At 52.8% G+C, this 27,895-nt stretch overlaps 1 protein-coding gene across 1 annotated transcript in view; it reads left to right on the forward strand.

Annotated features, from left to right (window-relative positions):
* Nucleotides 1–16,659: 16,659 nt before the first annotated feature.
* Nucleotides 16,660–27,895, forward strand: part of LOC129145120 (uncharacterized) — a 69,605-nt gene continuing 58,369 nt past the window's right edge. The window contains exons 1-4 of the mRNA XM_054691170.1: nt 16,660–16,722; nt 16,857–17,051; nt 21,697–21,744; nt 21,969–22,098. Of these exons, the coding sequence (XP_054547145.1) occupies nt 16,660–16,722; nt 16,857–17,051; nt 21,697–21,744; nt 21,969–22,098 (436 nt within the window). The remainder of the gene's footprint in view (nt 16,723–16,856; nt 17,052–21,696; nt 21,745–21,968; nt 22,099–27,895) is intronic.

Below are 27,895 nucleotides of genomic sequence, written 5' to 3' on the forward strand. Positions count from 1 at the left end.
GTGATAAGAACATTCTGCACCCCTGCAGAAGGAAGGGGTCCGCTATTTGACATCTATTACCTCATTTCACCCTCAGAGAGCTGTGAACTCAGCATTATGAGCCCCACTGGACAGACAAGAAAAGTGGGGCCCCGTGAAAAACTGGTAGTGCCAGACCTGCTCCCAGTTAGTCTCATTCCAGTGTTGTGCTTTCCTCATTTATTTCTCTCTCCCTCTTCTTCTCCCCCAAATCTGTGCATCCTTTCTGTGCATCAGAGCTAGTTACAGAGTTGAGCGGCACGTTGAAGAAGGAAAAAGACAGAATCTGCGGGGAAGGGAGGCTTCTAGATTCCACACCTTCGACCATACTGTTTCCTTCTTAGCCCATGCCTTTCCTTCATCCCACTGGGCTTAGCAACATAAACCGTCCACTTGCTGACACCCAACTTGCCTCTCCAAACACCATCCCTCCGGGTGCCCAGTCTGCCACTAAAATGGGAGACCTGAGCACCAGCATGGCTGAGGCGTGTCAGTTTTCTTATCTGTGAAATGGGGCTAAGGTGGCCTGCTCTGCTGTCCTGTGGGTTTACTTTACTCAGGGAAAGGGCCTTGGGAAACCTGTGAGGGTCCAGCTGTTGCCCCTGACCTTGACAGAAACCATATTTGAGAAACCGTATTTGCTCTCCCATCTGTGTCCTCCATGGACCAGCCACACATCAATGGAGCAAGGTAGAAGTGTGTTGAAAGGACCCATTGTTGAGGCTTGTATGGTTCTCCAGTGATTCTAGAAGATTCCAGAGTGGGAAAGGCAACAACATAGCCAACTGTGTGTGTGTTCTTCTGTAAGGTGGGTGCAGGAATCTGCGTGGGGGTCAAATGAGAACAGCTCTGCTTCCCGGTGTTCTGGCCCAGGCGAAGCCAGATTTCCCCAGCTCTTTTGGGAAATCATCCCAGGAACAGAAGACAAAACCAAACTTGAAATAAACACTTGGGGTCCAAACACCCCACCATTCTGGGTGAGTGAGCCTCCTTTCAATTCAGCTGGCTTCCACATCAGGGCCCAAGTGCAAACAAGAAGCAGCAGGGGTGGTTTGGGCCTCTCTTGCAGAATTAGCGAGATTAGCTGAGGGCCAGAGCCCAGCAGATGTCCCCTCTCTGGATTCTGTGACTCACTTGCCTCCCTGGTTGAGAAAGGGATCCAGCCGGCCTGAGCTGTCATGGTTGGTGGGGAAGGAGACAGAGGGTCGAGGTCAGGGTAAACAGCCGTGGTCAAGACGGGAGGTCGGGATGAGGGTGGGGACAAGTAAGAGGACAGAACGTTTCTGCTCAGCAGAAGGAAGTGCTCTTGAAGGTCTGAGCTACCCTAGGGCAGGAGGGGCTGCCTGGAGAGGTGGTGAGGGCCCAGGCCTAGAGGTGTGTGCAGGCGGGGTCCCAAGGACCCTTTGGAGGTTGGGGAGGTCCCAGATGGGGTGCGAGCTCAGGTCCCTCCAGCAGGAGGGTCTCCTAAAGAGACCAGCAGTCTTTTCCTGTAAAGGTCAAGCAGTAAATATTTTAGGCTTTGCAGGTCACATGGTCTCAGTTGCAGCGAGCAGTTGCTGCTGCTGTAGCATCAAAGTTGCCGTTCTGTGGTTGTGTTCCAATAAAACTTTATTTACAAAGACAGGCAGCAGGTCAGATTTGACCCTTGAGTCATAGTTTAGATGCCCTATAGAGCTTATGGTTCTGGGGTCTGTAGGTAAGAGTTGGGGGCACTCTCCAGGAGCTTGCGGATTGGAAGTTACTGACCTGCTTCATGTACTTGACCCTGTTGGAGGTTGCCCCCTCCTCCTGGGTGGGTTTGTTCTTTTCCCCTCTCTCTTTTCCTCCCTTCCTCCCTCCCTCTCTCCCTTCCTCTTTTCTTTCCTTCCTGTGCATTCGCTCATGCATCTATTCACTCACTTCTTTATCTGAGTAAATTTCTAATTCAGTTCCAGCTTATTAACTTGTTTGCTCACTAACTCATTCTCTCATTGATAGCTTAATTCACTCAGTCACTTCTTCATTCACTCATTCATTTACTAGAGGCTCAGATTTCTATGAGCTATAATACAGAAATGCTAAAGAAACAGGTGGTTTTATCTGGAGAGTATCTGGACAAACACAGTTTATGTGAGTAAGATTCTGGGTAGCTCTTCTTTATTAAGTCTGGATTATTTATACTCAAAATCTCCTCTATTTGAGGTTCAGTGCTAGGAATTCAATGGCAGAGACACCAGTCTTGTCCTCCTGGAGCTCACCTTCCAGTCTAGACACACCCTCTGAGGATGGGTTGTTTCGGGATGGGGGCGAGTAGAGTTAGGGAGGGCATGGTCCGGCTGAGAATTTAGAAGCATCAGTTTAGCCACTTGTGGAGACTAGGTCATCAAGATGTAGGGGTGAGGACTCAGCAAGGGCTTCCCAGGGAAGGGATGTTTCCAGCATGGACTTCTTCCAACCATATACCCACTAGTTCTCTCCCCAGAAGTGGTATTGGGGGGCAGTAAGGCTTTCTGGGAGTCCAGGGAGGGAGTTGGGACGGAGGACAGGAGTGGCTTCTCTCCTCTCCTCCATGCAGTTCTGCTCAGACTCACCCTCATGTCTGACCTCACCATTGCCTTCTCAGACTCCCACCCCAGGCAGGGGCTGTGGTCCTTTAGGGGGCTACCCCCACAAATCCCACATGCATGCTTGTGCTGGGTACCTCAGCTCTGATACTAGCTTGCTGTGTGACCCTGGGGAAACTTCTGTCTCTACCTGGGGCTCAGTTTTCTCACTTCTATTATGGCTTGACCTCATAGGGCTGTCACAGTATCACGGAGCACTTGCCTCAGTGTTTGGGCTCAGCTCTTACTAGTATTATCAAGGACCATACGTATTAGTCTCTTATAATTGCTATTCATAATAATAATTATTATTAGATGAATTTAAAAGTGAACCGATGATTGTGTTGGTGGTCTGGCAGGATGGACTTTGGGGGGAGGATAGAATTGGAGACCGGTTGGGGGCTGTTACAATAAATAGCCAAAATATAAAGGAAGAAAAGTAGTATTATTAGCTTACATTTACTAGCTACTTATTAGCCGTGTTGTTTGGGAGCAATTTCCTTACCTCTTTGAACTTCAGTGCTTTCTTCTATAAATATGGGTCATAGGGATGGCCACATCCCAGGTTGCTTATGAACTAAATGAGTATAATGCACTTGAAAGACTTAATCTCATCTTTATTATTACAACTGAGTACCACCAATGTCCTGTGGGCCTCGGATCTTCAGACCACTGCTAAGTTCCTACTGGTCAGAAGAGAAGATCAAGGCTCAGAGAAGTGAGGTGCGTGCCTCAGGTCGCACAGCTGGCTGGAGCTGGGGCAGGGGGAGGGGATAAAGAACCTTAAGGATGAACCACCAGCCCCTCCTGCCTGTCTCCAATCTCTGGCCTCCTTCCTGGCATGTTTCAAGTACTCCTGCTATTCTCAAGGACCCTTAGTCTGTTCCCACGCCCTCTGACCTGCCCCTCCTGCCCCACTGGGCTCCTTGTACCCAGAGTCTGGAAAGTTCCCAGGCCTGGGAATTGATAAGGGCTGCTTTGCCCAAGCCCATGGGTAGTGCCTGCCTGCGGCCTCTTTGATTGCAGACCAGATGGTTCTGCCAACCCAGCTCTGGAGAGCAGCTGCAGTGATAGGGGCAGTCCCAGGGAGCAGCCAGGCCTGGTATCAGCCACCTGGAGGGGACAACTCCTTCTGTCACCATAGCAACGGGCACCCATCCCTGCAAACAGGAAGCTGCTCCTGCAGTGGTGATGGGATAGGCAGGCATGGGGGAGCCCTGACCCCTTTAATCTTGCAGAGGAAGTGGTCCAGGGGAATGTCATTGGGCCACCCACCTCCTGTCTCCTTGATGAGCATAGAGGTGGGGTTCTGCAGGGATGACCCCCCCAACCACATGGTACGCCAAGTTCTGATGGAAGCTATGTGGTGGGAAGAACCCCCTCTGGCAGCCCAGGCTCACCACTGCAAGGAGCAGTGCAGACCCCTTTCTTGGGTGGCTCCAAGCTGATGCTTCCGGGCTTCTGTCCTCTCTGTCTGTCATCTTGCTGGTGCTTGGGCTTCACAATACAATTCCCTGTCAAGTCCCCTGCCCGACTGGCCATGGGAGTCACTTGCCTTAAGGCCTTTGTGCTTGGCTGGGTAACCTGGAAGGAGTCACCATGTGTTTATCTGCAAAATGGGGATACAGAAGGGCCCTCATAGGGACCCCTGAGCCCCAGCCCTAGGGAAACACCAATACCCTACCACCAATAGCCATGCAGTACTGGGGATTAGAGGCTGACGAACTTGAGGGGGTGCCACTTGCCAGCTGTCAGGCCCTGAGCTGCTGTCCTCCTTTCATCCACCCAGTAGCCCAAGGTAGGGACACGACCCCCATTTAACAGACAAGGAAACTGAGGTGGGGGCTTTACTCCCTCCATTCTCACTGTATCCTGGGCTTCCTCACATGCTCTGTGGGTTCTGGAAATTCAGGCTGGAGGCTCAGCTCAGCTCTCGTATAACAATGTAGGCACTCAAGGAGAAATCATTTCCATGTGGCCCTGCTGGTCCTGGGCAGCCAGGGAAGGGGCCCTACCCTGGAGGGTCACTGGGACCATCTTAGCCGTTGGGTACTGCTCTGCTCTAGCTCCCCCTATTCGAGTGAGATGCCCAAACCAAGGGAGTCACATCCTTATCCCCCTTTCTCAGTCCACAGCATGGATCTTCCACAATGTGCCAGGTTCCCGCCAGGTGATGGAGGCCCCAGAGGAATGAAAACAGTTCTACTTTGGAGGAGAACAAAATTACGTGTGTGTGTATGTGTGTATGTGTGTGCACACGTGCTTGCTTGCTTGCTTGCTTGCATACATGTGCTCGTGTGCGTGTGTGTGCAGACAGGATGATGTAAGGGTTGTGTGGGTGGCAGGAAAGGTGGTGCTGATGGCTGTGGAGGTGCTGGTGGGGCTGGAGCTGTCATGGGGGATTTGGTGGTGTTTTAGGGGTGGCGGAGACATGGCAGTGGTCTTCTAGTGGGTGCTGGTGACAGAGTAAAGGCACAAGGAAGGTCACACCAGACTCACTTTTCTCCTTCTGCTTCTGTCTGGACTCTCCCTCAACTCTGAAGCAGTGTCTGGATTGCACTTGACCATGACAGTTCCCTCAAGGCCTCACCCTCTCCCTTTGGGGTCAGGGTCACCTCAAGCCCTTCAGAGATCTCAGTGAGCCCAGGCTTCGGGAAGCAGCAGGCCGGAGTGGGTGAGTGACTTGCTCCAGGTCACATGCAAAGCGGTGACAGACCAGGACTTCTGACATCCAGTTCAGTCTCAGCAATGCCTTACCTTTTCCTCATACTCCACAAGCATTTCCTGGATCTGAGCTCTGGGCCAGGCCCTATGCTGGCATCTCTGGTGGGCACTGATGGGTCATCATTCTTCCTGACCCCAGAGACCTCTGTTCAGTTGTGGAGGCAGACACCTCAACATGCCAGAATACAGAGAGATAAGGACAGGCAGAGGACCCCAAACAGGAGGGGCCTGGGACACCTGACTGAGGCCTTGAAGGACGTGGAGAAGTTACGTATTTGGGGACGTGAGGGGAGAGGCTGAAGGCAGTGCAGGAGCAGAGGTCTGGAGGCTTGAGAAAGTGTGGTGCTCTCAGGGAAGGAGGTTGGAGAGGAGGCCAGCCAGGCTGCACAGCAAGCCACTTAGAGGCACCCCCTCTGCTCCCCAGCCTCTCTCCATCATTTCCAGGGAGTCACAGTCCCACCCCTCCCCCTAAATAACTGGAATTGTTTGAAAATGCCCAGCAAGAATTCAGCTTAGCAGGTTATGCTGGTCAGGGGAAGGAGCCACAACTGGAATTGGGGCTCAGTGGGACTTCCTGGGACAAGGTAAGAGGTCCCGACCTCAGGCCAGGGCCAGCACCCGTGTGAGCACTGATCCGGGAGCAGATTACAAGGAAGGCTGGAGCCGAATCAGTTTTGAAAAAGAGCAGGTGGCGTTTCCCTCTTGCTCAGTGAGGCGGCCTGGAAAAGCCTCTCTCTGTCTGGAGGAGTGTAGAGAGGGTCGGCAGGGGCTCGGTATGGGACACATGTGTGCAAAGGTGTATTCTTGCATATATACCTCATATGTGTATTTGGGGATGCATTTGTGTGAGAGCATATGCGTGTGTGTTAGCAGATTCATTTGTGCGTTGGCATGTTGCCCCCCTGTTCAGCCATGCTTGCTGTGCGAGTGCCCGTGCCTGGGCTTCAGCGCACGTGTGTGTGTGTGTGTGTGTGTGTGTGTGTGTGTGTGTGTGTGTGTGTGTGTGTGTGGTCTGGCATGGCTGTCTCTGCTTGCATGAGCTCAGATCTCTATTTCATGTCTATTCCTATGGACATCCCTTTCCTCCTCTTTTTCCTCCCCTCCCCTCCCCCCTTCCACATCCTCAAGCTCACCACCATGTTACATTCCTTCAGAAAGTGTTTAGTGAGGGTCTGCTCTGTATCGGGCACTGTTCCGGGCTCCGAGCAGATGAGCAAGACAGAAGAGCTTCCTGACCTCACAGCCCAGCATAGTCTCTTATACACCAATGAGCATGTGGTGACATGCCAGAGGGTGACAAGGGCTGGTGGGGGAAATTAACAGGGTGAGGGGAGAGGGACTGTGAGGCTGGGGTGGGGGCAATTCCACGTAGCTGCTCAGGGAGGGCCTTGCTGATAAGGATATTTGGCAGAAATCTGAGGCACGACAGACGGGAAAGCATGTTTCTGGAGGGCACAGCAAGTACAAAGACCCTGAGGTGGGCATGTGCTTAGGTTGTTCTAGGGACAGTGAAGAGGCCAATATGACTGGAGGAGGGTGAATGATGCAGAGTGGGGGAGAGGGTCAGTGAAGCCACAGGTCACAGTACCACCTGACAGGAGGCTTTGGGGTCTGCTCTGAGTGACGGGACCTGTCGCAGGACTTTGAGCAGGATCACTTGGGAGTCAGGGGGAGACAGAGGGGCTAGTGAGGAGACTGTTGGAAAAATCCTTTGACAAATGACATGGAGAGAGAGGGGAGGTGAGGGAAGCCCCATTTCAGAGAAGCTGAGTTCCATGTCATTACTAGACCGCACAGGACTTGATAACCCACACTGGGAGCTGGTGACACATGCTTGGGAACCATTGGCACTGGCAGAGCATTTAGAGCTGAGCTCACCTGGAGTCCTCACGCCTGTGTCCCTGTGTGCATGTGCCCTGAGGTGACTGAGGGGCGGAAGCAAAGGGGCCAGTCACCACTCTGACCCCAGGAGAGGTTTAATGGTGAGGTGAGAGCAGGCAGAGATGAGCTAGGGGGCAGACCTGGGGGTTAATTCAGGGCACATGAGCGTGACCTGGGCGTGGCCAGACAAACTGGCTTTTCCATCTTGGTGTGACCTTGGACAGTCAAGGTCAACCTCAACCTCGCCATCTCTTGGGCAAAGTGGAGATAATAACATTTCCTCCCTGGCTCTGGCGCAGCCCCCGGGGAGCCTGTACAGCTGCAGAGCTTAGACTAGGCACCCCCGTGCTATTCTGATTGACCCCAATATGTGGCGGGAGCCTGTTCTGAGGATCCACTTTCTTCCTCTGTTCAGGGGTGGGGGTAGGGAGCAGGGTTTTTAAAAGAAAGTGCTGTTTTCTATGTGTCTGACCCTGAGGAATTGGAGGCTCAGAAAGTTTAAGTGACTTGCCCAGGGTCACACGGAAAGCTTAAAGCTGGCATTGGAACAGCTTCTGTACTGTGTTCCCACATGGCTGTGGGTGCTCGGGACCTTCCAGGCAGGAGAAGGTGCACTGCCAGGGGAAGGGGTGGGGAGACTCCAGGTGGCATAGTCTTACCACACCCCTCCATCCCCCCTTGAGCAGAGCCCTTGGTGCTCATTTCAACCCCATGTCCTAGAGTGAAGGTTGAAGCACGGGTCCCAGGCACATACATGTCCCCTGCGGTGGCCTGAGTTTGGGTAGCGGAGGTCAAAGTTGGACTCCCCCCGGCAGTGGGTGTGGGTGGTGGTCCCTTGCTCTGTGGCTTCTGTGGTGTGACCCATCCAATGAGAGAGAGAGAGAGAGAGAGAGAGAGAGAGAGAGAGAGAGAGAGTGTGTGTGTGAGAGAGAGAGAGAGAGAGGAGAGAGAGAGAGAGAGAGAGAGAGAGAGAGAGAGAGTGGAGGGGGGAGGTAGGTCAGACCTGCCTGGGCTGGGCCATGGCTGGAGGGAGCCGCACTGGGTTGGGATCTCCCAGGGGTCCTTGAACCACATCAGAGCGGCTATGGGAAGGCTCCCTGGGGCGTGGAGAGCAGAGAGGGAGGCACTTGCTGGTGATTTATCAGTGTCTCCTCCTTTTGATCTCTTTGCTTCCCTAGAGAGCCACCCTCCTCCACACCTGGGGGCTGCAGCAAGAGGCCTGGTGAGGGGAGCTTCCAGCTGGCTTGGGGCAGCACGGTTTGGTAACTCTGAGAGCTTCTTTTCTTTCTCTCTGGAATGGCTTTGCCAGTCTCTGTTTCTCTGTCTGTCATGAGTGTCCTGGCTTTCATGCTGTGGGCGCTATGAGGGCTCCCTGTCCCATTGGGAGCATCCAGAGCTCCCCTCTGGGCCTCGGGCCCACACTTGCTTCTCTGGCTCTGGTTCTGCTTCCATTCCGTTGTGCCAACTCTCCTGGTTCTCGATCCTTCTCTTTCCGCCTCCAACCTATCTTCTTCCCCTGCTCCCTGCCCTACACACCTATACCCCAATCCAGATGTTTTAAGGATCTGAGTGTTCCAACAAGTTCAAATTCAACTTTTTCTCTGATTTCAAGGGGTGAAGAAACCCAGCTTTCAGGCAGGGTCTGGGCATGGCTTACAGGCTGCTCAGCAGTGAACAGGTGCAGAAGCTGAGGGAGGGTAGAGCCACCAGAGCTGGGTTCAGTCCTGGTGCTGCCACTTCCCAGCTCTGCTGCTGCTGAGTGAGGTGCTGAGGGTAGGGAAGGCCTCTTGGCCGGTCCTAGGAGAGCACTTGGATGGCTCTGGGGCAGAAGAGGGCCACCTCTCAGGAAATCCAGGTAAGGGTAGGGGGGCAGCCAGGGGGAGGAACAGGTGGTGTCTTCAGCACAGGAAGGGAGGTCTCAGGTAGACTTGGGACAGGGCAGGGACAGGGGCCTCTCTCAGGGCCTGAGTGACAAGTTCTTCCTCTTTCACTGGGGGGAAGAACAGGGGCCTGAATGGCTGCCTGGGCCAGGCCAGAGGTGGCCAGAGCACAAATCCCCTGACTGGGGAGGTAGACTTGAGAAAGGAGTGTCGGGGATGACTCTGACCTGGGCAGGAGCAGGACAAGTTCACCCAAGGGAGGCGGGAGTGGCAAGGGCAGGACCAGAGTCAGCATGGCCTGACTGGTGGTGTGGCTGTGTGCCAGGCCCTGGGGCCTCATGGGCCAGGGGCCTTATGGCTATAGTCCTGATGGCCTTCCTTCACCCTTCCATGGCCTTGGCCCCTTCTGCTCAGGGCCTTCTTGCTCCTCAACGCTTAATGTTTACAAATTTAAATGCATCCATTTTTCTCTTTCTGGTTTCTGAACTTTATTGTTGAGCAAATGTTTCCCTAAAATCACGGAAAGATTTCTTTTCAGTGCTTACAGGTTTCTTCTCAAGGACTAGCTTCTCTTTACTCTCTCCCATTTTCTTTTTGTGCATGCCTGACCCAACACCCCATCGTGATTTCATGTTTCCTTGTTCATGTCTATCACCACCCATCAAAATAAAGCTCTTTGAGGACAGGGATTCCTGTCCATTCAGCATATGACCAGCAATTGGCAGGTGCCTGGGGTGTGTGTTGGCGGGGGAGGGGAGGAGCATGCACGCCCCAAGGGCTGAATGAGACACAAGCCATGTACCCAGACTCCCAGATCCAAGACTGAGGGTGTCTAGCAGAGAAGCTGTTCACCTCATCTGTCTCCAACCCCATGCCTGCTCCCACTGTTCCTCACAGCCCTCACCCAGCCCTGGACCCCACTAATCTCTCCTTCCTGACTAGGGATGGGTGGAGTGCCAACAGAATCCATTCTACAACCTGTAGGAATGGGGGCCAGGAAGCTGTCCACTCTCAACCCCTACACCCCCCACCCCGTAACTGCCCTGCACCCCACTGACGACCCTAACAAAGCTAAGTGCAGGCTGGCCTGGATGCTGGCTGGCCACCTGTCTGAAAAGACACAGTTTTATTCCTCATAGTTCACATGTAATTGGTCCCCAAATTACTGCTCATGAGCTCAATCATATACAAATAGCTATTAATTTCCATTATAATTGCTGCAGAGGAGCAGCAGGGTTTTATTAAGGGATAAGAAAGTTACAGCCTCAAGCTGCTAATCAATAAAATGACTGCCTAATTAGATACCACAGAACTCCGAAAACTTAGTCATCGCACTAGTAAAACAACACTCTCCTGCAGCAGCCCGGGGGTCACGGCTCTGCCTGTGGCTTGCTGTGTCGTGGGTAGAAGGAGTGTGGGTGCACTGGGAGCAGACCTCGCCGGACTCGGGGCTGTTTGGGCTTTGTGGGAGGGAAGCACCAGGACACCTCTCGGGTGTCTGGCTGCACATCTGGGCTTGGGCAAGCGCAAATCAGAGCAGAGAACAGGCCCTGCGGTGCTGAGAGGGAGGTGAGGCCCATACCGAGCCTGTTTTCCACACCTGTCAAGTGGGATTTGGAATCTCTGCCTCCATAGCATCTTTGTGTGTGTGAGCGTGCGTTGAAAAATCCACAACACCGTCCATTTAACACGCATGATCTTACCTGCTTCTGTCTGACTCAAATCAAATGACCGTGGCCTGACCAATAGGCCCTGGGCACAGAGGTGGACGCCGCTTTCTGTGGCTGCGTGAGTTTGCTTTGTAAGGAATGCCTGTGAGATATTCTTGGTGATGCAGTCAGGTCTCAAGAGGGCCTGGACCCTCCTTGCTGGGGATGCCGCCACAGCACTGGTGGACACCAGAAGCCTTTAACCTGTGCCACTGCCTTCCCTCCTAAAAATAGCCGGAGGAGGAGCAGCCCTCACAAAGGGCAGCATGGCCAGTCCAGTGTGGGCATCAGCGTAAGGGATGGAAAATTGGTCCAGGCCTCAGGACCTCACTCATTCATTCCATTATTCACGCAGACATTCCTTCATCCCCTCATTTACTCACTCATCCCTTCATCCCTTCACTCACTCACTTAGTCTTCCCTTCACTACTTCGTTTACTCACTCATTTGTTCATCCTTTCACTCATTCATTCTTTACCCACTCATTCTTCACTCACGCACTCACGCACTCACTCACGCACTCCGGTTGGGGAAGGCCAGCCAAAAACAGAACGTAGACAAATAAAGGTAAATAGCTTTAGTATCATGAAGAAACCCAACAAATGGTAGGGTCTCTCCTTTGGATGAGGTGATCAGAAAAGTCTCTCTGAGGAGGTGGCAGTCCAGCGGAGGCCTGGAGGCTTCAGGAGGGTGCTATGGGGAGAGTGCAGGGGTGTGGACGCTGGGAAGAGGAGAGGGCGCTTGCCACAGCCTAGAGGAGAGAAAAGCTTGGTGCGCTTGGGAAATGATGTTTCTGGAGTGAGGTGATAAGGGGCAGAGCAGTGAGTGAGGCTGGGGAGGGGACCTGGGCAGGTCTGCAGGGCAGGGAGACTGGAGGCTGGGGCAAGGTGGAGGTGAACTGGACAGCTCCCCTCCTTCTGCACCCCTGGGGGTGGGGGTGGGGGCAGGCCCACCCAGCCTCCTGCCAGGGCATTTAGGCAGCTCTGCCCTGGTGCCCTGGTCCCCAGGTCCCCAGCTCGTTCAAGCATGGCTGGGCCTGGCCAGGGTGAGACGCACTCTGCTCCAGACCACCCTTCCCAGGGCCATTCCAGTGGGCGCGTGGAAACTAGAAGCACGAGATCCCGCTGGGGCAGCTGGAGGTGTGCAGAGCAGAGGAAGGCTGTAGACCATGTCGAGACTGCTGGTGAATGCAGAGGCAAAGACGCAGTTGGGAAAATGAAGCAAGAAATCCCACCTCAAACCCACAACCAAAATATTTCATAAGAGCCCTCCCTTCCTCCCCCTTCTCTTTTTGTCAAGCAAAGGATACACACGGCCTTTCTGCTTGTAACCTGGCCAAGAATAATTTGTGGCAGGAAAGTTTGAGCATTTGTAAAAATAAAATAAAAATGTAAAAAAGAGAGAGAGTGAGCGAGCACTTGAGTGTACATTCGTGTGAAACTAAACAGAGGGAAAGTTATTTAGGTGGTAAAATGTCTCCGTGTTTCCCTCCCGCCTCCTGCACCCTGACACTCGGCCCCCTCCCCAAGTGTTGAAATCGAGATTGCTCGGGTATTTGTTTTGTTAATCTCCTGCCAGGGCCAGGGGCTGCAGGCGGGGTTTCTTCTTGTTCACACAGAGCTCTGGCTGCCAAACGAGTTCCCCCCTTACCTAGCCCAGGGCCGGGAGCTGTGCACCTGTTCCCTGTGTGTCTGGGACATCGGTGGGGCTGGGGGAGTATGTTTACCCTCCGCATAGTGTCACTTTGCTCCACCTGAAGACCCCCAGTTCCTCGAGGGCATCCACTCTGAGGACCATGGGTTCTGGGTGCTGCAGAGGCCTCATGGCAGGGCTGGACTCCAGACAGTGTCTGGGGCAGTGGTTACCTGACCAGGTGGAGGAGTTACCCACACCTGAGTTTGAATCGTGGCTCGGCTGCTTGTTCCATGAACGAATGAATGTCTTTACTTCTCTGTGACTCAGTTTCTCATCTGTAAAATGGGGACAACGAGGGTAGCATTGTTGAGAGGATTGAAAGCACTAAGAAGGGAAGGGTTAGAACACTGCCTGGAACACAGTAGCTGCTCAGTAAATGAGCACGTACTGTTGGTGGGCTGCAGGCAGCACTGGAGGCTTCAAGAAGACACCATGCTGCTTGCCTGTGGTTCAGTTCCCCTCTCTGTAAAATGAGCATCACATCTCTGCATACCTCGTAGGGTCGTTTATGAGGATGGAGTTAAACTAGCAAAGTGTCAGGCACACAGTAAGTGTTCATTAAATATTAGCAGTAGCATTGTTTTGTAGTTGTTTTGTTCCAATTGTAAAATTGCATTTGATTCAATGAAGAAGAAGGAACAAGTTCTCAGCAGCCTCTTTCCATTGGCCAAATCCTGTATCAGACACCTTTCCATGATCCATCTTGCTGCACGTCCATATTTGCCCATGCAGATCTCATTGGCTCCACTTTCCAGGTGTACAAACAGAGGTTTGGGTGACTGGGCAGGTTACCTGAGATGGGGTATTGCTCAGGCGTTGCTGATGCCAAGGCAGGCGCTTCCTCTTAAGGCTCAGCCGGGCATGCATTGGGCCAGAGCATGGGAGAAGAAGTCAGATGCTGCTGCTGCACTTTGAGTGCTTATGTGGTGGGGGTTGCAAAGCATGTTATGCACATGGCTGCACTGGGCTCTTCCTATGACCTACTGGATGGGTTTATCATCCCCACTAGACAGATGAGGACACTGAGACACAGGCAGGTGGGCAGATGGCAGGCATTGACTCTGAGCCCCCTGGGCAGCATCCCCCTTTGGCTGTCCTGGGCCACCAGCAGAGAAGCCAGCGCTTGGCACCTGCCACTTGCTAGCTGCCCCCACCCCCCACCCCAGCTTTTTCTGTACTCTTTTGCTGATCCTGCCTCACCCTTTCCTCTGGGAGGACAGACCACGAGGGCTGAAAGGCCAAACTCAAAGGTCAACCCAGTTGTTATTACAGATGGGGAAACTGAGTCCAAGATGAGGAGAGGGACTTGCCTAAGGGCGGGCTGAGAAAACCAGACCTGATACTCAGAGAGGCCCAGATGATTTTCTGGGAGGGAAAGGGAGTGAGGAGAGGCTATCTGGCCTGGGGTGGTGTGGGGGACAGTCTGGAGGGAGGAGGGATTGCACTCTGAGACTCCCCCACCTGCACTTCACAGTGCAGCTGCCCCACCCCTCACTCCCACTGGGCCTCACCCTCCGCTCCCTTTGGTGAGACTCCCAGCCTGGGAGCTGCGGCCTGGTCCCAACCCTCTGGGAAGTGGGCATTGGTAAAATGAGGGGCAGTGGCATGCACCTCCCCTGGCAGGTGTGAGGACAAGTGAGGTAATGCAGGTGAAAGGCTGAAAACCCGACAGAAATGGGAGTTGTTGTTATTTTTATTATTACTACATCAGATAACTGGTTGGACTGCATTTTTCTCTAGTTGCCCCAGGGCCCTGCAGAAACAGCTTCAAACTGTGCTGGAAATTCAGATCAGGAGACCTAGGCCCTACTCTGACTCCTGCCTGACTTGTGAGGAGCTTTGCACAAGATCCTTCCCTCTCTTGGCTTCCATCTCCCATGGGGCTGAAGCCGAGTGGCTGAGCAGCTCAGAAATGGCCTCCGGAGCTTTGAGACAACTCATGGCCTTGGTGGGGGTGGGGTGGAAATGGGTGGGGGGCCTTACTCAGACCAATAGGGCAGGGAACACCAATCAGAGATGTGTCCCTGGCAGGCCCCCCTGGGCGCCTGACGAGGTGAGCTTCATGGCTCTGACCGTGATCTCCAGTGGGTCGGTTTTCCCTCCCCTCTGCAACATTTGGGGAAGGGAAGTGGCCCATCCCGAGGCCTCACCATCATGCTAGGCTAAGTGTCAGTAAGGGGCAGCCCCAGTCAGCAGGGACAGAGGTTGAACTGGTAGGTCCAGGGCCGCCAGGCGGAAGAAGCTGGGGGAAGGAGAGCGGCACCTCTTCTGGCCCAGGAGCTGAAGGTGGCTGCCTGTCGGGGCTGGGGAGACGGAGTGTGCACACCGCCACCTAGGCCCGGAGGGGGGCAACGCAGGCAGGCCCAGCTCCAGGGCGGCTTCTACTCGCTCCCTCCACACCCGCCTGCCCAAGCACCCACTGTGTGCTCTGCCGGTGCTGGGGCTGAGCACAGGGCACAATGCCCACATAGCCACCACCCCCTCTTCCAGGCCCTCAGTGCGTGGCCATTGGCTGATGGAGGGGAGGGTTTGTGTTGGTTTCCTGTCCCTGCTTCTCACTTAGCAGCTGACTGTGTGACCTGGGGCAAGAGACTTAACTTCTCTGAGCCCGTTTTTCTCATCTGGAAAGGGGGACTCTTTCCCCCTTGCAGGGTTGTGGAGAGCCTGAAGCGGGGCAAGGGCGGGGTTGTCTGTGAGGTAGCTGGCGTGGGGTCTGTTCAGAGCGAATGTCAAGGGCTGGTTGTTTCTTCTTTCTCTTTGCTCTGCAACTAAGTCACAGAGCCCCAGGGGAGCACCGGCAAAGACGCAGCTGCTTGGGGGTGGGGGGGGAGAGGGGGCAGGGGAAGTTCCATGCTGGTGTGAGGGCATCGGAGAAGGGTTTTGAAGAATGATCAGGAGTTTTCTAGGCATACCAGGGCTCTGTGAAGGAAGGAACCATATTGCCTTGAATTTTCCTTGTTTCCCCAATGCCTGGTATATAACAGTAAATATTTGCGTGGGTGGATGGCATTCGGGAGGCAGGGACATCATAGAGGCATATCCTTGTCACTGGTGGAGGAACCGCTTTGTCTATAAAAAGTGATTGTACATGTGAGTTCATGTGTCTGTGTCCCCTGCATGACTGTGAGCATCCCACCTTGCTGTCCTCACCGCCCAGCCACAGCCTGGACCAAATGACCAAGCTCTGGATTAGATTTTCAAATGGATTGAAGGCTGCCCTTTAGAATGACTGTTGAAGACCTTGTTTGGGATGAGGGTGGGGTGTGCGTGTGTGTGTGTGCGTGCCCTATAAAGGGCCTCACTAAGCCCTTTATGACCCTGTCTATGTCTCTGATCCTCTGAGTCTATGTCAGATAATGTTAAGTGCTATGAGACAACTAAAGCACGGCAAAGGCTGTGGAGGAGGCTGGGGCGGGGGTCAGTGAGGGGTCTCCTTGAAAAGGTGACACTTAAATCTAGCCTTCCTCCTTCATCAACAGCCCCTTCAAGCTCAGGAGCAGAGCCTGTCTGATGTTCCAAGCTGCTCTGGGCATCTCCCTGGTGCCTCATGACCGTGGGTGCCCCTTCTTCTTGGCTCCAGGCTGCCTGGCCCAGACACTTTGACTATGTGACCTTGGACAATTAGATTAGTCTTTCTTTGCCCCAGTTTCCTCATCGACTAACTGGATACCTGCTGCTGCAGCTGAGCATGCCAAATGGCAGAGGGTCTAGATAATACCCTGCATGCCTTTGGTGCTCGAGAAATGGGGCTGTAGTCATTATCAGCATTATTGCCCTGATCCCATTTTTATTTCTCTGGCTCGATAGAGGCACTTGCCATTGAGGCTTATCCAATCCTCTAGAAATGGGGTGGGAGGGACTTCCCAGGGCAAGCTGGGCCAAGGCTTGGGTAGGCCTTCCAACTGCTGGGCGGGAATGGTGACTAATCAAGCCCCCATCTGTGCCAGCATGGCACCAAGTCTCACATTATCTTGTCCCACCCGATCCTCACAACACCCCAAAGCAGCCCTGCCCTGCAGATGAGGAAACCCCCATCCAGAACTGGTCGCCTGACTCTGACTTCCAAGGGGCTGCTAGGGTTTGAAGAAGGTCAGTCTGACTATAGGCCGAACAGTCTCAGTGGAGAAATGCCTTCCACCCCATATCAGGTTAACACTGGCCAAGGACTCCATGACCAAGGAGGCCAGGGGTTTACTGAGTGGACTGGGGCTGGAGCAGATCTGTGGAGGCCATGTATGGGCAGTATGGCCTTTCTCCAGAGAAGGGAGGCACGATCACTGACTGTACGGTTTTTGTGACAAATTCAACTGTACTCCTTTTGGGAAGAGAGAGAGAGTGCCTTTCACTGAGCTCAGGTGCTTCTGCAGTACGAAACGCTGAATTTTTATACCGCCCCAGCTCCAGACAAGCCAACTACTCTATCTGATCACCAAAGAAAGAACACCCATGGAAGGGAAAACCCAGAGCTGGAGACACTGCACCCCCCGCTCGGGTCAGCAAACTGTGACCCTCATTGCACAGCGCCAGCTGGGCACAGACGTCCTCCGGGTGTGAGACATGAGGTGAGAATGCTGGCTGGGGTTACCAAAAGAGACCCACCTTGGCCTGGACCATGTGTTGTGTGACCTATACTGAGTCTCGTGGCCCCCCTCAGAAATGGAGTGGTGGCAAGAGAGGTCATCTTCCAGGTCTAGCATAGGATACTATCGCTCATTCAGTCAGCCAGCAGACACTTACTGAGAGAGTGCCAGGCATGGCTGTAGGAGTTGGGGTTCCACATGAAGGGGAAAGACAAGGTCAGCTCTCAAGGAACTTGTGTTCCTAATGAGGAGGCAGTGAACACACCAATGAACAAGGTAATTTCAGAAGGTGAGAAGTGACAGTAGAAGGTGGTCATGTAAGAGAGCACAGGGGCTGCCTACCCCGGGGCCAAAGCTTCCCAAGGAGGTGGTGTTTGAACTGAGCCCTGAAGGAGGCGCTCCGTCATGTGAAGACCCAGGAGAAGAGCATTTGGGGCAGAAAGAAGGCAAGGGCCCTGAGGTGAGAGTGAGGTTGGAGCGACGAATGAAGCAGGGAAGGTGAGCGTGGTCGATAGTGTCCCATCAGGGTTGTGCCACCTCCCTGATGAGTGTTTTGTGGTTGTCACAAAGACTGGGGACAGGCCACTGGCATTTAGTGCCGGGAGAGATAACACGCATCCTAACACACAGCACTTCCATACAATACTGAGATATCCCCCTCAGGAATCCTTAGATTCCACCTAAGGATGGCAGGATGGCTGCCACCAAAAAAGCAGAGCCCAGGTATTGGGGAGGATGCGGAGACCTCTGCAGTGTTGGAGCGAATGAAAGATGGTGCCGTCCCTGCCGACTGCAGTACGCTGCACCTCACAAAGTGAACACAGAATCCCTGTATGGTCCCGCAGCTCCACCTGTGGGGATCTATCCAGAACAGTTGAAAGCAGGGTCATCAAGGGCTGTCTGTGCCTCCATATTCACAGCAGCGTGACTCAGAGTCACAAAAAGGCTGAAGCAGCCCAAAGTGTTCTTCGATGGGTGAATACCACGTTGGTGCCTCCTTATGATGACTCTTACTCAGCCTTGAATAGGAAGGAGGTTTGGATAAAACTTGAGGATGTGATGCTAAGTGGAGCAGGCCAGTCACAAAAAAAGGTTCTCTGTGTGCCCACTCGTATGAGCTACCTGGAGTCGTTAAGTTACAGTGGCAGGGAAAAGAAGGGGGGTCGTCAGAAGCTGGGGGAGGGCAGGGGAGGTGTGTGTGCCTGATGGGAACAGCTTCAGTTGGGGGGCATGAAAAAGTCCTGGAGGTGATGAGCTGCACACTTCAAAATGGTTAAGATGGTAAGTTCTGTGTGCATTTTACCACAATTAAAATAAAGAGAAACGTCAGATAATTTTACTTTTATTGAGGTAACACTGTTTATTGTTTGTATTTTGGAAATAGATCATCTTTTTTTCCTTGATCAAGAGTTTGGATATTTCTCTAAGAACGATGGGATGCTGCTGGGAGCTATTGAGATATATGTGGAACGTCCTTCCTTTTTAAGGCTAATTTCTATTGTGTAGATAAGTGTTTTTTTGCATTTATATGTCTCTCGCTGCTGCTCTGAGGAAAGGACGCTGGAGCAGGGTAGCTGATGCATCAGGCCAGTGAGGAGGCTGGACAGCCGTCCAGGGCAGTGGGCTGTCTTGGACCAGGCCTGTAGACATGGATATGATGTGAAGGGGGTGGATCCAACAGAGATAGTGGAGGGAGAGCAGGACAAGCTGAAGGGCTGGACGGGAAGGCAGGAAGAAGTGTCACTCGAGATCCTCTGCTCTCCCCCATCTTATGTTTTCTGAGCTCATATTTTATGCCCAGAACACTCTGGAAAGATGTCAAAGGGCTGAGGGACCATCAGTGGGGATTTTAAGCCTGACCACATCATGCCCAGGCAGTGCCAGCCCACTCAGGGCTTGAAAACATTTCGAGATCTCATCTTGCCCATCCTCCTGCCCCCAGACCAGACACAGACACATTCCTTTCTCCAAGCCCCAGCTCCAAGTAATTTACAGACCTGCCCAGGTGTTCATGCAGGGGTTCTGGGTGCTGCACCCTGCTGAGAGGCTATCATTTCCAAAGCCTGGTCTCGGTCCCTGTCCACCGGTCATCTTAGCAGATCAGCAGGGCAGGTATTCCTCAGTTGTACAAATGAGGAAGCTGAGTTGTGGAGAAGCACTGTGCTGCTCACGAGGAGGTGTGCAGCTTCCTTGAAGGCATGTCCATTCTTGCCTTGAAAGGCCAGTGGAGTGGAAGCAGGGCATAATGGGGAGGAACCCAACTGAGGGAAGCCAGTCTGGGTCACGTGTGATATGGGGGTGAGGCAGGGTCATCACTGTAAATTACTGGCATCCTTGAAATTATAGGAGACCATTTCCCTGTCTTTTTCCAAGATGTGGGGTTTTGAGCCCCACATCTGCAGCCTCCTTCCAAGGGGTCCTGGAGACCACCCCAGAGTTGTGGTTCTGGTTGTTGCCTTTTCAGTCAACCCAAAGCCACTGACTTTCTCTGCCACCAAATGCAAGCTCAGGTGGCCTGCACAGAAAAGACTCCGATTTTTCTGAGTACCCACAGGACTGGCACCCACGCATTTAGAGCATGTAGATCTGGAAATTGGAGGTGCTTTTAGATGCTTGAATCTCATCTCCGCCCTTTTAGGCAAGTCCAGGAATGTGTCTGTCCGCAGACAATTGGCGTCACAGCTACAAACCAGAGACTTCCAGGGATGGGAGTAACCGAAGGTCCTCCCATTCATCCTCTGCCTTTCGGGGGGCGGGGGGGGGACTCCTCCCTCTTCTAAAGACCAGCCTAGCCAAGGGGGAATATCTTTTCCCCAAAGAACTCTTCTCCCTCAGGCCTTCCTTCCTGTGGGGAGAACTTGCAACCAGATATCTCTTGGTGAGGATTGTAGACATGTTATTTCTGCCTGTGACATGCGCTCCCTCCTCCATAGCAGCACCTTGGGGGACCTCCCCCCAGGCCATCGGTATGTGTGGGGCTTACCACAAGGGGGGGACCTGTGGCACAAGTCTGGCTGATGAGAGGTCCATCTTCTGCTGGCTGGTGTTAGCTGGGGGTGGGCACAAGACGGGACCTGGCTGGTCAGAAGACATACTGGGAGATTTGCTGCTCGATGGGGAGAGAGGTGCTGTCTTTCTGTTGAGGTTGCTGTTAGGATAGAAAGCCCAAGCTGGGCTTGAGCGAGCCTGCCTGAGAATTAATTCAATACCGAAGATGGCAGCTGGAGAGGCGGAGAGGGATGGAGAGCTAGAGGGGGATGGAGTCAGATTCTTGACAACAGCGGTTGGGCACCTGAATCCAGCCCTGTCTGAAGCTAGAGACCCATGGACATTTCAGTTATGTGAGCTGTTGAATTCTCCTTCCTGCTGAGCAAGCCCCATTGTGTTGGTTTCTGTCCTTTGCACCCCGCCCACCCCAGGTCCTTCCTGCTGTGAAGCCTGTGTCCTTTGGCCCTGCCCACAGTGGGTCTGGGGATCTGCTCTGCCCGCAGCAGCAGCAGCAGCGCCTGCCTCTTCCGAGTCTGCTGATCAATAGCTGCTCAACATCTGTGTCTCCACTTGGACGCTGTTTTTCTCACTGTTTCTCCTTTAAATCTTTCCATTACACGCGGGAGAAGCCCCTATCGTCAGCTTGAGTGAAAAGGGGACTTGCTGGTCCAGGAACTGGCCTGGGGAGGGCTTGGGGTTTGGAATCAAGTCTCAAGGTCACCAGAATTCTCTCTTCATACTCCCCTCTGCTCCCCTTTGGGGTTGGCCTTATTCTCCCACTTTCATGGGGCAAGGAACTAGACCAGCAGCCCAGCTTGTCACTCCCTGCCCTCCTCCCCATACCACACCCCGTTCAGAACTAAACAGTTGCCTTTTCCTGCCTCCATGTCAATGGAAGCAAGGAAGGACTTTGGTCTTTCTTGGGTCACATGCCCCCTCTTGGATCAATCACTGCTGCCAGGGAAGTGAGGGGCAATCATTGACCGAATCTGGGTCGCGTGGGTGGAACATTCAGGTTTCATGATTGATGGGGTCATGTTGAGGAGGAAAGTCAATTTCCCAAAGCAGATGGGGAGGCTGATATTGGTAGGAGACAGAGATGGCTGGACAGAAAAGAGCAGGAGCTATCAGCCGCCGTGACCACACCACTGTTGCCATCTGCCAGCATTTACTGAATCCTAGTATGGGCCAGATTCCATGAGGAATTCATTCATTCATTCATCATACACTAACTCTGTACCAGACACAATGAGGACACCAGTGTCTTTTTATCTCACAGATGGAAATTCAAGACCTAGTTTGACCAAGAGGGGAGGAACGTTAAACAAACCTAAACTTTCCTGGAATAAATTGACAGGGGAGTATAAGTTACTCAGAGCAGGACCAGCTAATGTCGTTGTGGCAAAGTAGTCAGGGAGAGCTTCCAGGAGGAAGTGACAACTAAGGAGAAACCTAAAAGAGTAAAAGGAAGTATCCAGGTAAAGGATGGACTCTCCAGAAGACATGTTACTTGGAGAATATGGTTTCAGCCCCCGTGGAGTTCCTGTGATGGGGGCAGGCAACAGAGTTCCTGCCACTGTGTGGCGTGGGAACACAGACCATGAGCCCACTCATTCATCTGTTCCTTTCTTCATTTCAGTTGGTCCCAGCTGATCACCAGGGATGGCCTCAGTACGAGGATTTGGAGGTGAGACAGCCAAGGCCACTGCCCTCAGGAACCACTGTTCTAATGGGGATGCAGATTGGGGGTTGGGGGGAAAGCAACTCTCGCAGACTACAGGAGACTGAGAGGCTCCAGGGGGAGATGCAGGCCACATATCTTGATATTCTGGCCCACTAGGCAGAAATGAAGCCACAGGCCCTGCTTTTCTCAGAGTTGGTCTGTCTAACCACTGTCTCCATATCTTCCAGCATGCTGAGGTCCTGGCCAGCGTTGCCCTGATAGCTTCTCATCCCAGGAGAAGCCTCACCCCAACGCTTCTTTACAGAGTTGGTCTTATTCTCTCTTCCGTGCCACACATAGGAGGAGGAAATAAGGATGGTAAGTCGACCAGCTGGGGTAGGGAGGATAGGAGATGGGAGTTTGGGTCTGGATTTGAAGTCAGGAGGTGGGATTTGGGTCCTAACAGTCGTAAACTCACCACCCCTCCACTCCCCAGGCCTCAGTCTAACCCTCTGCTTAATGGGAGGAATGCAGACATGTTGGGGCTCCTGGGCCTGCAGCCCCTGTGGCAGGGGGTGGTAGAGGTGAGGCTGCATGGTTGTGTCAGGGCTCCTGGCTCTTGGCCACACCGCCTGCAGCCTGCAGGTCCTGAGTCATCTTCCAGGCAGTGAGTGACCTCTCCATACCCCTGTCTCCCCCCAGCTCCGTGACCCTGGGCTGTGTGCAGGGCCAGGCCGTCCCAGGCAGGCTGCATGGTGGAAATCACAATATTGACCCAGCACGCAGGAAGTGGGGAGGACAGGCCGCCGGGGTTCCGGGCCCGGGGGAGACAGCTCGCTGAGTGATGAGCTTGGAGCCAAGCGCTCCCTCCCTCCTGGGTCACTGCCGCTGCCTGCCCGCCAGGGCTGTTCTTCCCAGCTCCAGGGCCCCCTCCCCGGACCTTCCTCCTACACATTCTCCCAGCCCAGGCTCAGGAGGGAAGCTGCTGGTGAACTGTGCTGTCTTCCTCCAGCCGAGGTAGAGCCTCCCTTGGGCTGCCTGGTGCTGGTGTGTTAACTGGAATTGCACTCTTGCAGGCTGCAGGCCTTTAAAATAATCCTGCCTCCCATTTAACACATGGGGAAACTGAGGCTCAGAAAGGCTAAGCCAGGTATGTCAGAGCAGGACTCAAACTCACATCTGCCTGACTCTGAGCTGCACCTCCAGAGTTATCTTTGGTAAGGGTAGCAGTATGTCAGTTATCTTTGGTAAGGGTAGCAGTATGTCTAATAAACCAGTAATTTTGTAAAGCACTTGATCTCATTCAGTCCTCACAGTAGCACCATAAAGGGGTTCAGTTATTAACCATAAGGCTGGCTCAGAGGATGTGAAAAAACTTTGCCAAGGACACAGCATGCAAGCTGGAAGGTGGGGGTTTGAGCTGAGGTTTGCATGATCCCAAAGCTTACACTTTGCCCATCCCTTCAAGCTATAGGTAGGAGGGCTAGTTCTTGAAGGTCCTTTCAAATGCTACCCCCCAACCATGCCTTCAGACCCCATTCTGGGTCTTTGTTCCTCTGGGTACTTGCAAAAAATCCTAAGGGGTTCTTTGTGGGCAGCCTTACCCAAATTCTTGCCATCCAATGGAATTTTTGGTGGATATTGTTTGGTGGGCTGGGCTGTAGGATTTGGAGGCAACCACCATGCCTGATGATGGATCAAGTTGGAGCAGGAAGTGCTCCTGAGTGGTGAGCAACCTTTTGTGAGGTAGCAGGTAGTACAGAAATACTCCCAGACTTGGAGGTTGGGGCTGGGGGTTCCTCCCTGACTTTTGAAGTCTCTGTCGCCTCATCTAGAGAAGGGCTTAAGGGTCCTTTGAAGGTCTACTCCCTGATTCAGAAAGTAAAGAGGAGGTTGGCTCCTGTTACCCCTAGCACCCTATCATGAGCTGGGTATGGGTGGGAACAGCTTTCCTGGGCTTGCATTGGGCTCGTTCTATATGGCATCACCAAAGCAGACCTGCTAATGCTTATTCTAGGCTGCTGGTGATGCTATGGTTGCATCTATCACATGGCCTTGATAGGAACAGCCATGCGAAAAAGTCCCTCAGAATTCCCTCTAGGCAGCTTGAATGAAGTCTGAGAAACTGTGTAATTGTATGTTAGGCACTGTGCGTATGTGTGTGTTGGCAACTTGTGCACGTCTGAGGGTTTACTTCTTTGTTTTGCCCACCATGAAGCTGAGGACTAAAGCTGTGATACACACAGGACTTCTTGATTCAGCATACCTCTCCTGCCCCTCCACCAGTTCCGAATTATGATTTGCATTTATCACACACCTCCTGTGGAGCAGGTACAACCTATAGCAGATTTCTCATTTCCCTGTGCCAGGATGGAGCGCGCTTTCAGAGCATGGACAGTGTGTACCAGGGTTCACATTGATTAGTGATGACTGTTATGGGCACAGGGAAGGAAGTACTGGTGTGTATGCCTCACTTGCTTTCTCTTACTCATTCAGTATATAAAATTGTATGTATTCATATTTTCTATTCAATCATATATAATTTCATAATGTACTTTTAAATCTTTGTGGAACAAGACTTTGTATATAGTAATAATGAGAATTCATTATAAATTATTACTAGGTATGTTCATATAGGGTTATATGACTTTGTCCTTACCATATCCCTGTGGGAGAAAATGCGTGGGTCATTGGAGAGGTAGAAACTCAGGTTCAGGGTAAGCACCTATGCTGGCCCATAGGGCACCTTTGTGCATGTGCAGACATGCCCCTCTGGCGGTCATGACTTGGTAACCAGAGTATTAGATGGAGTCGCCTCATCACCCCAGGTGCCCTTGTTCAGTGCACAAGCTGAACAACCACACACAGCAGCCTATCCAGTGTCTTACCAAATCCTAGTTAAATCCCTTGCTCCCCCAAATCTAGAGCTCATTTTACTGCAAACAACTCACAGAATGCATTCTTGGTTCTGGACACCCTTTCAGGCACCAGAACTGATGGTGTCTCAGACTAAGTGAGGAGTAGAAGAAAAATCAGTGTTGACAACTCAGCTTGTGCCACAGACAAGCAATTTCATTTTCGGTGCCTGCACTGCCTGCCAGTTCCAGTGAGGACCCTGGGTTATCAATAGTCCTGGTGAGGGTCTCAGAGGACCTGCTGGCCTCCCCCAAGGCATCGTTGGCCTCCACTCCAAGTTTGCCACTGGAAAATCAAGGGTGAAGCCTCTGGCTCGGCATCTCCATCCTGCATTTCTTCTCGCTCGCTTTCTGCCTGTGATTACTGCTGGGGTTGAACTTCTGCTCACCGCTGTCACCAGGGCCCCATGCAGGGACGCTTGGAAAACATCCCCCGGAAAGCAGAGAAAGTGTGAGCCTTCGAGAAGGAGGGTGTGGAAGGAGAGCGGTCCTCAGAGGAAGGGAAATTTACAGCATTCATTTGGCCAGGTATTAGGACATCATGAAGTCTGCAAGGAACACCTTCCGGCAGTGAGCATGGGTATTTTACTGCTTAAAATCAGATGTCAACACTTCAGTGTCCTTGGAGATGGCCTCCACCACCCCCTCCTTTGACAGGTGAGGAAACTGAGGCCCAGGATGGAAAATGACTTGCCCGAGTCTGAACAGCTGAGTGATGAGTCCCAGGCACCAACTGTGCAGGCGCTGCATGCGTGTTGAGCTCTCTGGGCTTCGTGCAGAGGTTGAGACCGGATGTGGTGGCCGCTTAGCCCAGCTCTGTGAGCCACCAGCTTCTCAGTGACATGTGATACTTCGCAACGTCTTGCAAGGGCAGAGCTACTCGCCACCTTTCACAGATGGGAAAACTGAGGGTCAGTTACTGCCCTGGGGCAAAGGAGGATGCCATGTTTCACACTAGGAGGAGACAGCCCTGGGTTCTGTTCCCACCCACGCTGGCTGTGGGGCCTCCGCTAAGTAACTAGCTGTCTCTCTGTCTTTCGGTTTCCTCATCTGTAAAATGGGGGTAGTTGCTATGAAGAGTCAGTGAGATAACACATGGGAGGTGACAGCACACGGCAGGTGCTTAGCACAGCCTTGGAGTATATTTATGGTCCCTGCAAATAGCGGTGATGTCAACACGGTCACCACTGTCTGCATTATCAGGCAGCCACAACAGACCTTTCTGTTGGGTCGACTGCCAGAGTCTGACCTCTGGATCCCTTGGGGAGAGTGGGCACTGCCCTATGTGGTAGCTTAGTGATGGTGGGGTAAAGGGAGGGCTGATTCAGGGTGTTCCCCTCCTTCCACCAGAGTAGAGGGATCCTTTCACATCCCTGGCAGAGGACACACCCCGAGTTGACCAGTGGGCTGTGCTCTTGCGTCTTTGAGTCTTGAGTGGTGATTCAAGACCACTCAACAACAATTGGGGCTTTTACTTTTTTAATCATGGTGGCAGTGTGTCTTCCCCAGCCTTATCTTGCTACCAGATGCTCTTCTATTCATTTGGTGGCTATCCCGGGAATGCCGCTCTGGACCAGAGCCTGGGCTGGGCCCCAGGACACATGATACACCTAACAGGCAGAGTCCCTGCTCCCTCCCTCCCAGCCTTCCCAAGCCTCCCAGGACCTGTCACTCCTGTGCTCACTCTGTTATTGGGCAGGGAGAGGGGCAGCCTAAACCCCGCAAACCTGCCTATTTTAAATGGGTTTTGTCATTCGCTGCATCAACACAAAACATATAGACTTTAATGGGAAGGAACTTTAATAAAACTAGGAAACAATACAGGAAAGGCAAAGAGTCTAGTTTCTAAATGAAGCACCCAAAGTTACCCGTCCCCTCGTGGGTAAAATCCATCCATATGGGATCGGCCCAGAGCAAGGCCCCAAAGCCTGCCACAAGTCTAAAGCACCTTCCAGTGGGGACCCACAGAAAGGGTCAGAAACAACCAGACAAGCCTGGAAGGAAAAGAGCAAAATCAACATCAAGATAAAAGCTGCCATTGTCACCTCCCCATGGGTCTCACCCACATCTGTGTCACCCAGTCCACAACCAAAAGACAAGCGCAGTTTCTTCACATGTCTCTAGGCTCCATGCGCCTCCTCCAGGTCTCCTTCTGGATCTCCATCCTGCTTCCTTCCTTCCTCAGTCTCCTCTGCATCCTCTTCTCTTCCTGCTCAGCTCCACCCTCCCTTGGGTGGGGCAGGGAACCTGGAACCTCCCCCTTTCCTGGGGACCACCCTGTTACAACTCCTGAGTGTGCCGTAGGTTTGGATGGCCCCATTCCCTTCTAGCTTCCCTCTGCTCATGTCAGGCAGGGCTGATTGGCTTGAACCTGGCTCATTCCGGGCACTGGTTAAATTGCATCTCACTTTCACTGTCCCCTGGGCTGGGGCTCTTCCCCTGGCATCACCCTGCTTACCTGGTGCCCAGAGTTACCTGGGAGCCCTAAGATTGACCTGGGTAGGACCAGCCAGGTTAGAGGATTCATCTGAGACTCCAACTTTGAGATGCAAAAAGATTGGCTGACAGTAGTGGTTTATGAACTCTGTCCTTTGCAGTGGGAGTTCTGCAGCCCTGAGTTTGAGCCCTTGGAATTTGAATGGGCAGCTGAGTGTAAGCGCCACCTTCCTTTCCTATTACCCTGCCCACTTTAACAGGAGAGGCTTTATTTAGTGTGATAGTTAAGAAACATGGGCCCTGGAACAATGCTGGGTGCATCCTGTCTCCACTGCTTAAGAGCCGTGTGACTGTGGATAAGTCACCCTGTGCCTCAGTTTCCCCATCTGTGGAGTGGGGGTGGTGATAGCGCAGAGAGGTGCTGTGAGGACACAAGGCTTGCATGTTGCAGGTCGCGGAGTACTGAACCTGTGACTGTGAGTTTACATCTTGCATTTCCATGGATTGTACCAGGGAAAAGAAGGGTCCTTACTGTTGCTCAAGAAATGCTTGAAAATCTCTGGCCCACCTGTTCACTTGGGCATAGTCTCTTATACTTATAGCTCTAGAGTCTTTCTCTGGCACATTTCTTCTCTGTCGAATGTTCCCGTTCTGTTCACTCCTCACCGTTGTTGTCAACCTGGGCATTTCAAGGTGTCTGGTCATGTGACCAGCGTGCAGGAGTTGAGTCCCCTGGGCACTGGGGTTTCTGGTCTCCCTTGAAAGAGGGCCCTTTAGTTCACCACGTGTTCAGGCAGCTTGGGGCTCCATCGGGCCCAGCTTCT

This window comes from Talpa occidentalis, unplaced genomic scaffold (genome assembly GCF_014898055.3).
Source record: "Talpa occidentalis isolate TD23 unplaced genomic scaffold, MPIMG_talOcc4v2.1 talOcc4.9, whole genome shotgun sequence".
In the NCBI taxonomy this organism is placed as follows: domain Eukaryota; kingdom Metazoa; phylum Chordata; class Mammalia; order Eulipotyphla; family Talpidae; genus Talpa; species Talpa occidentalis.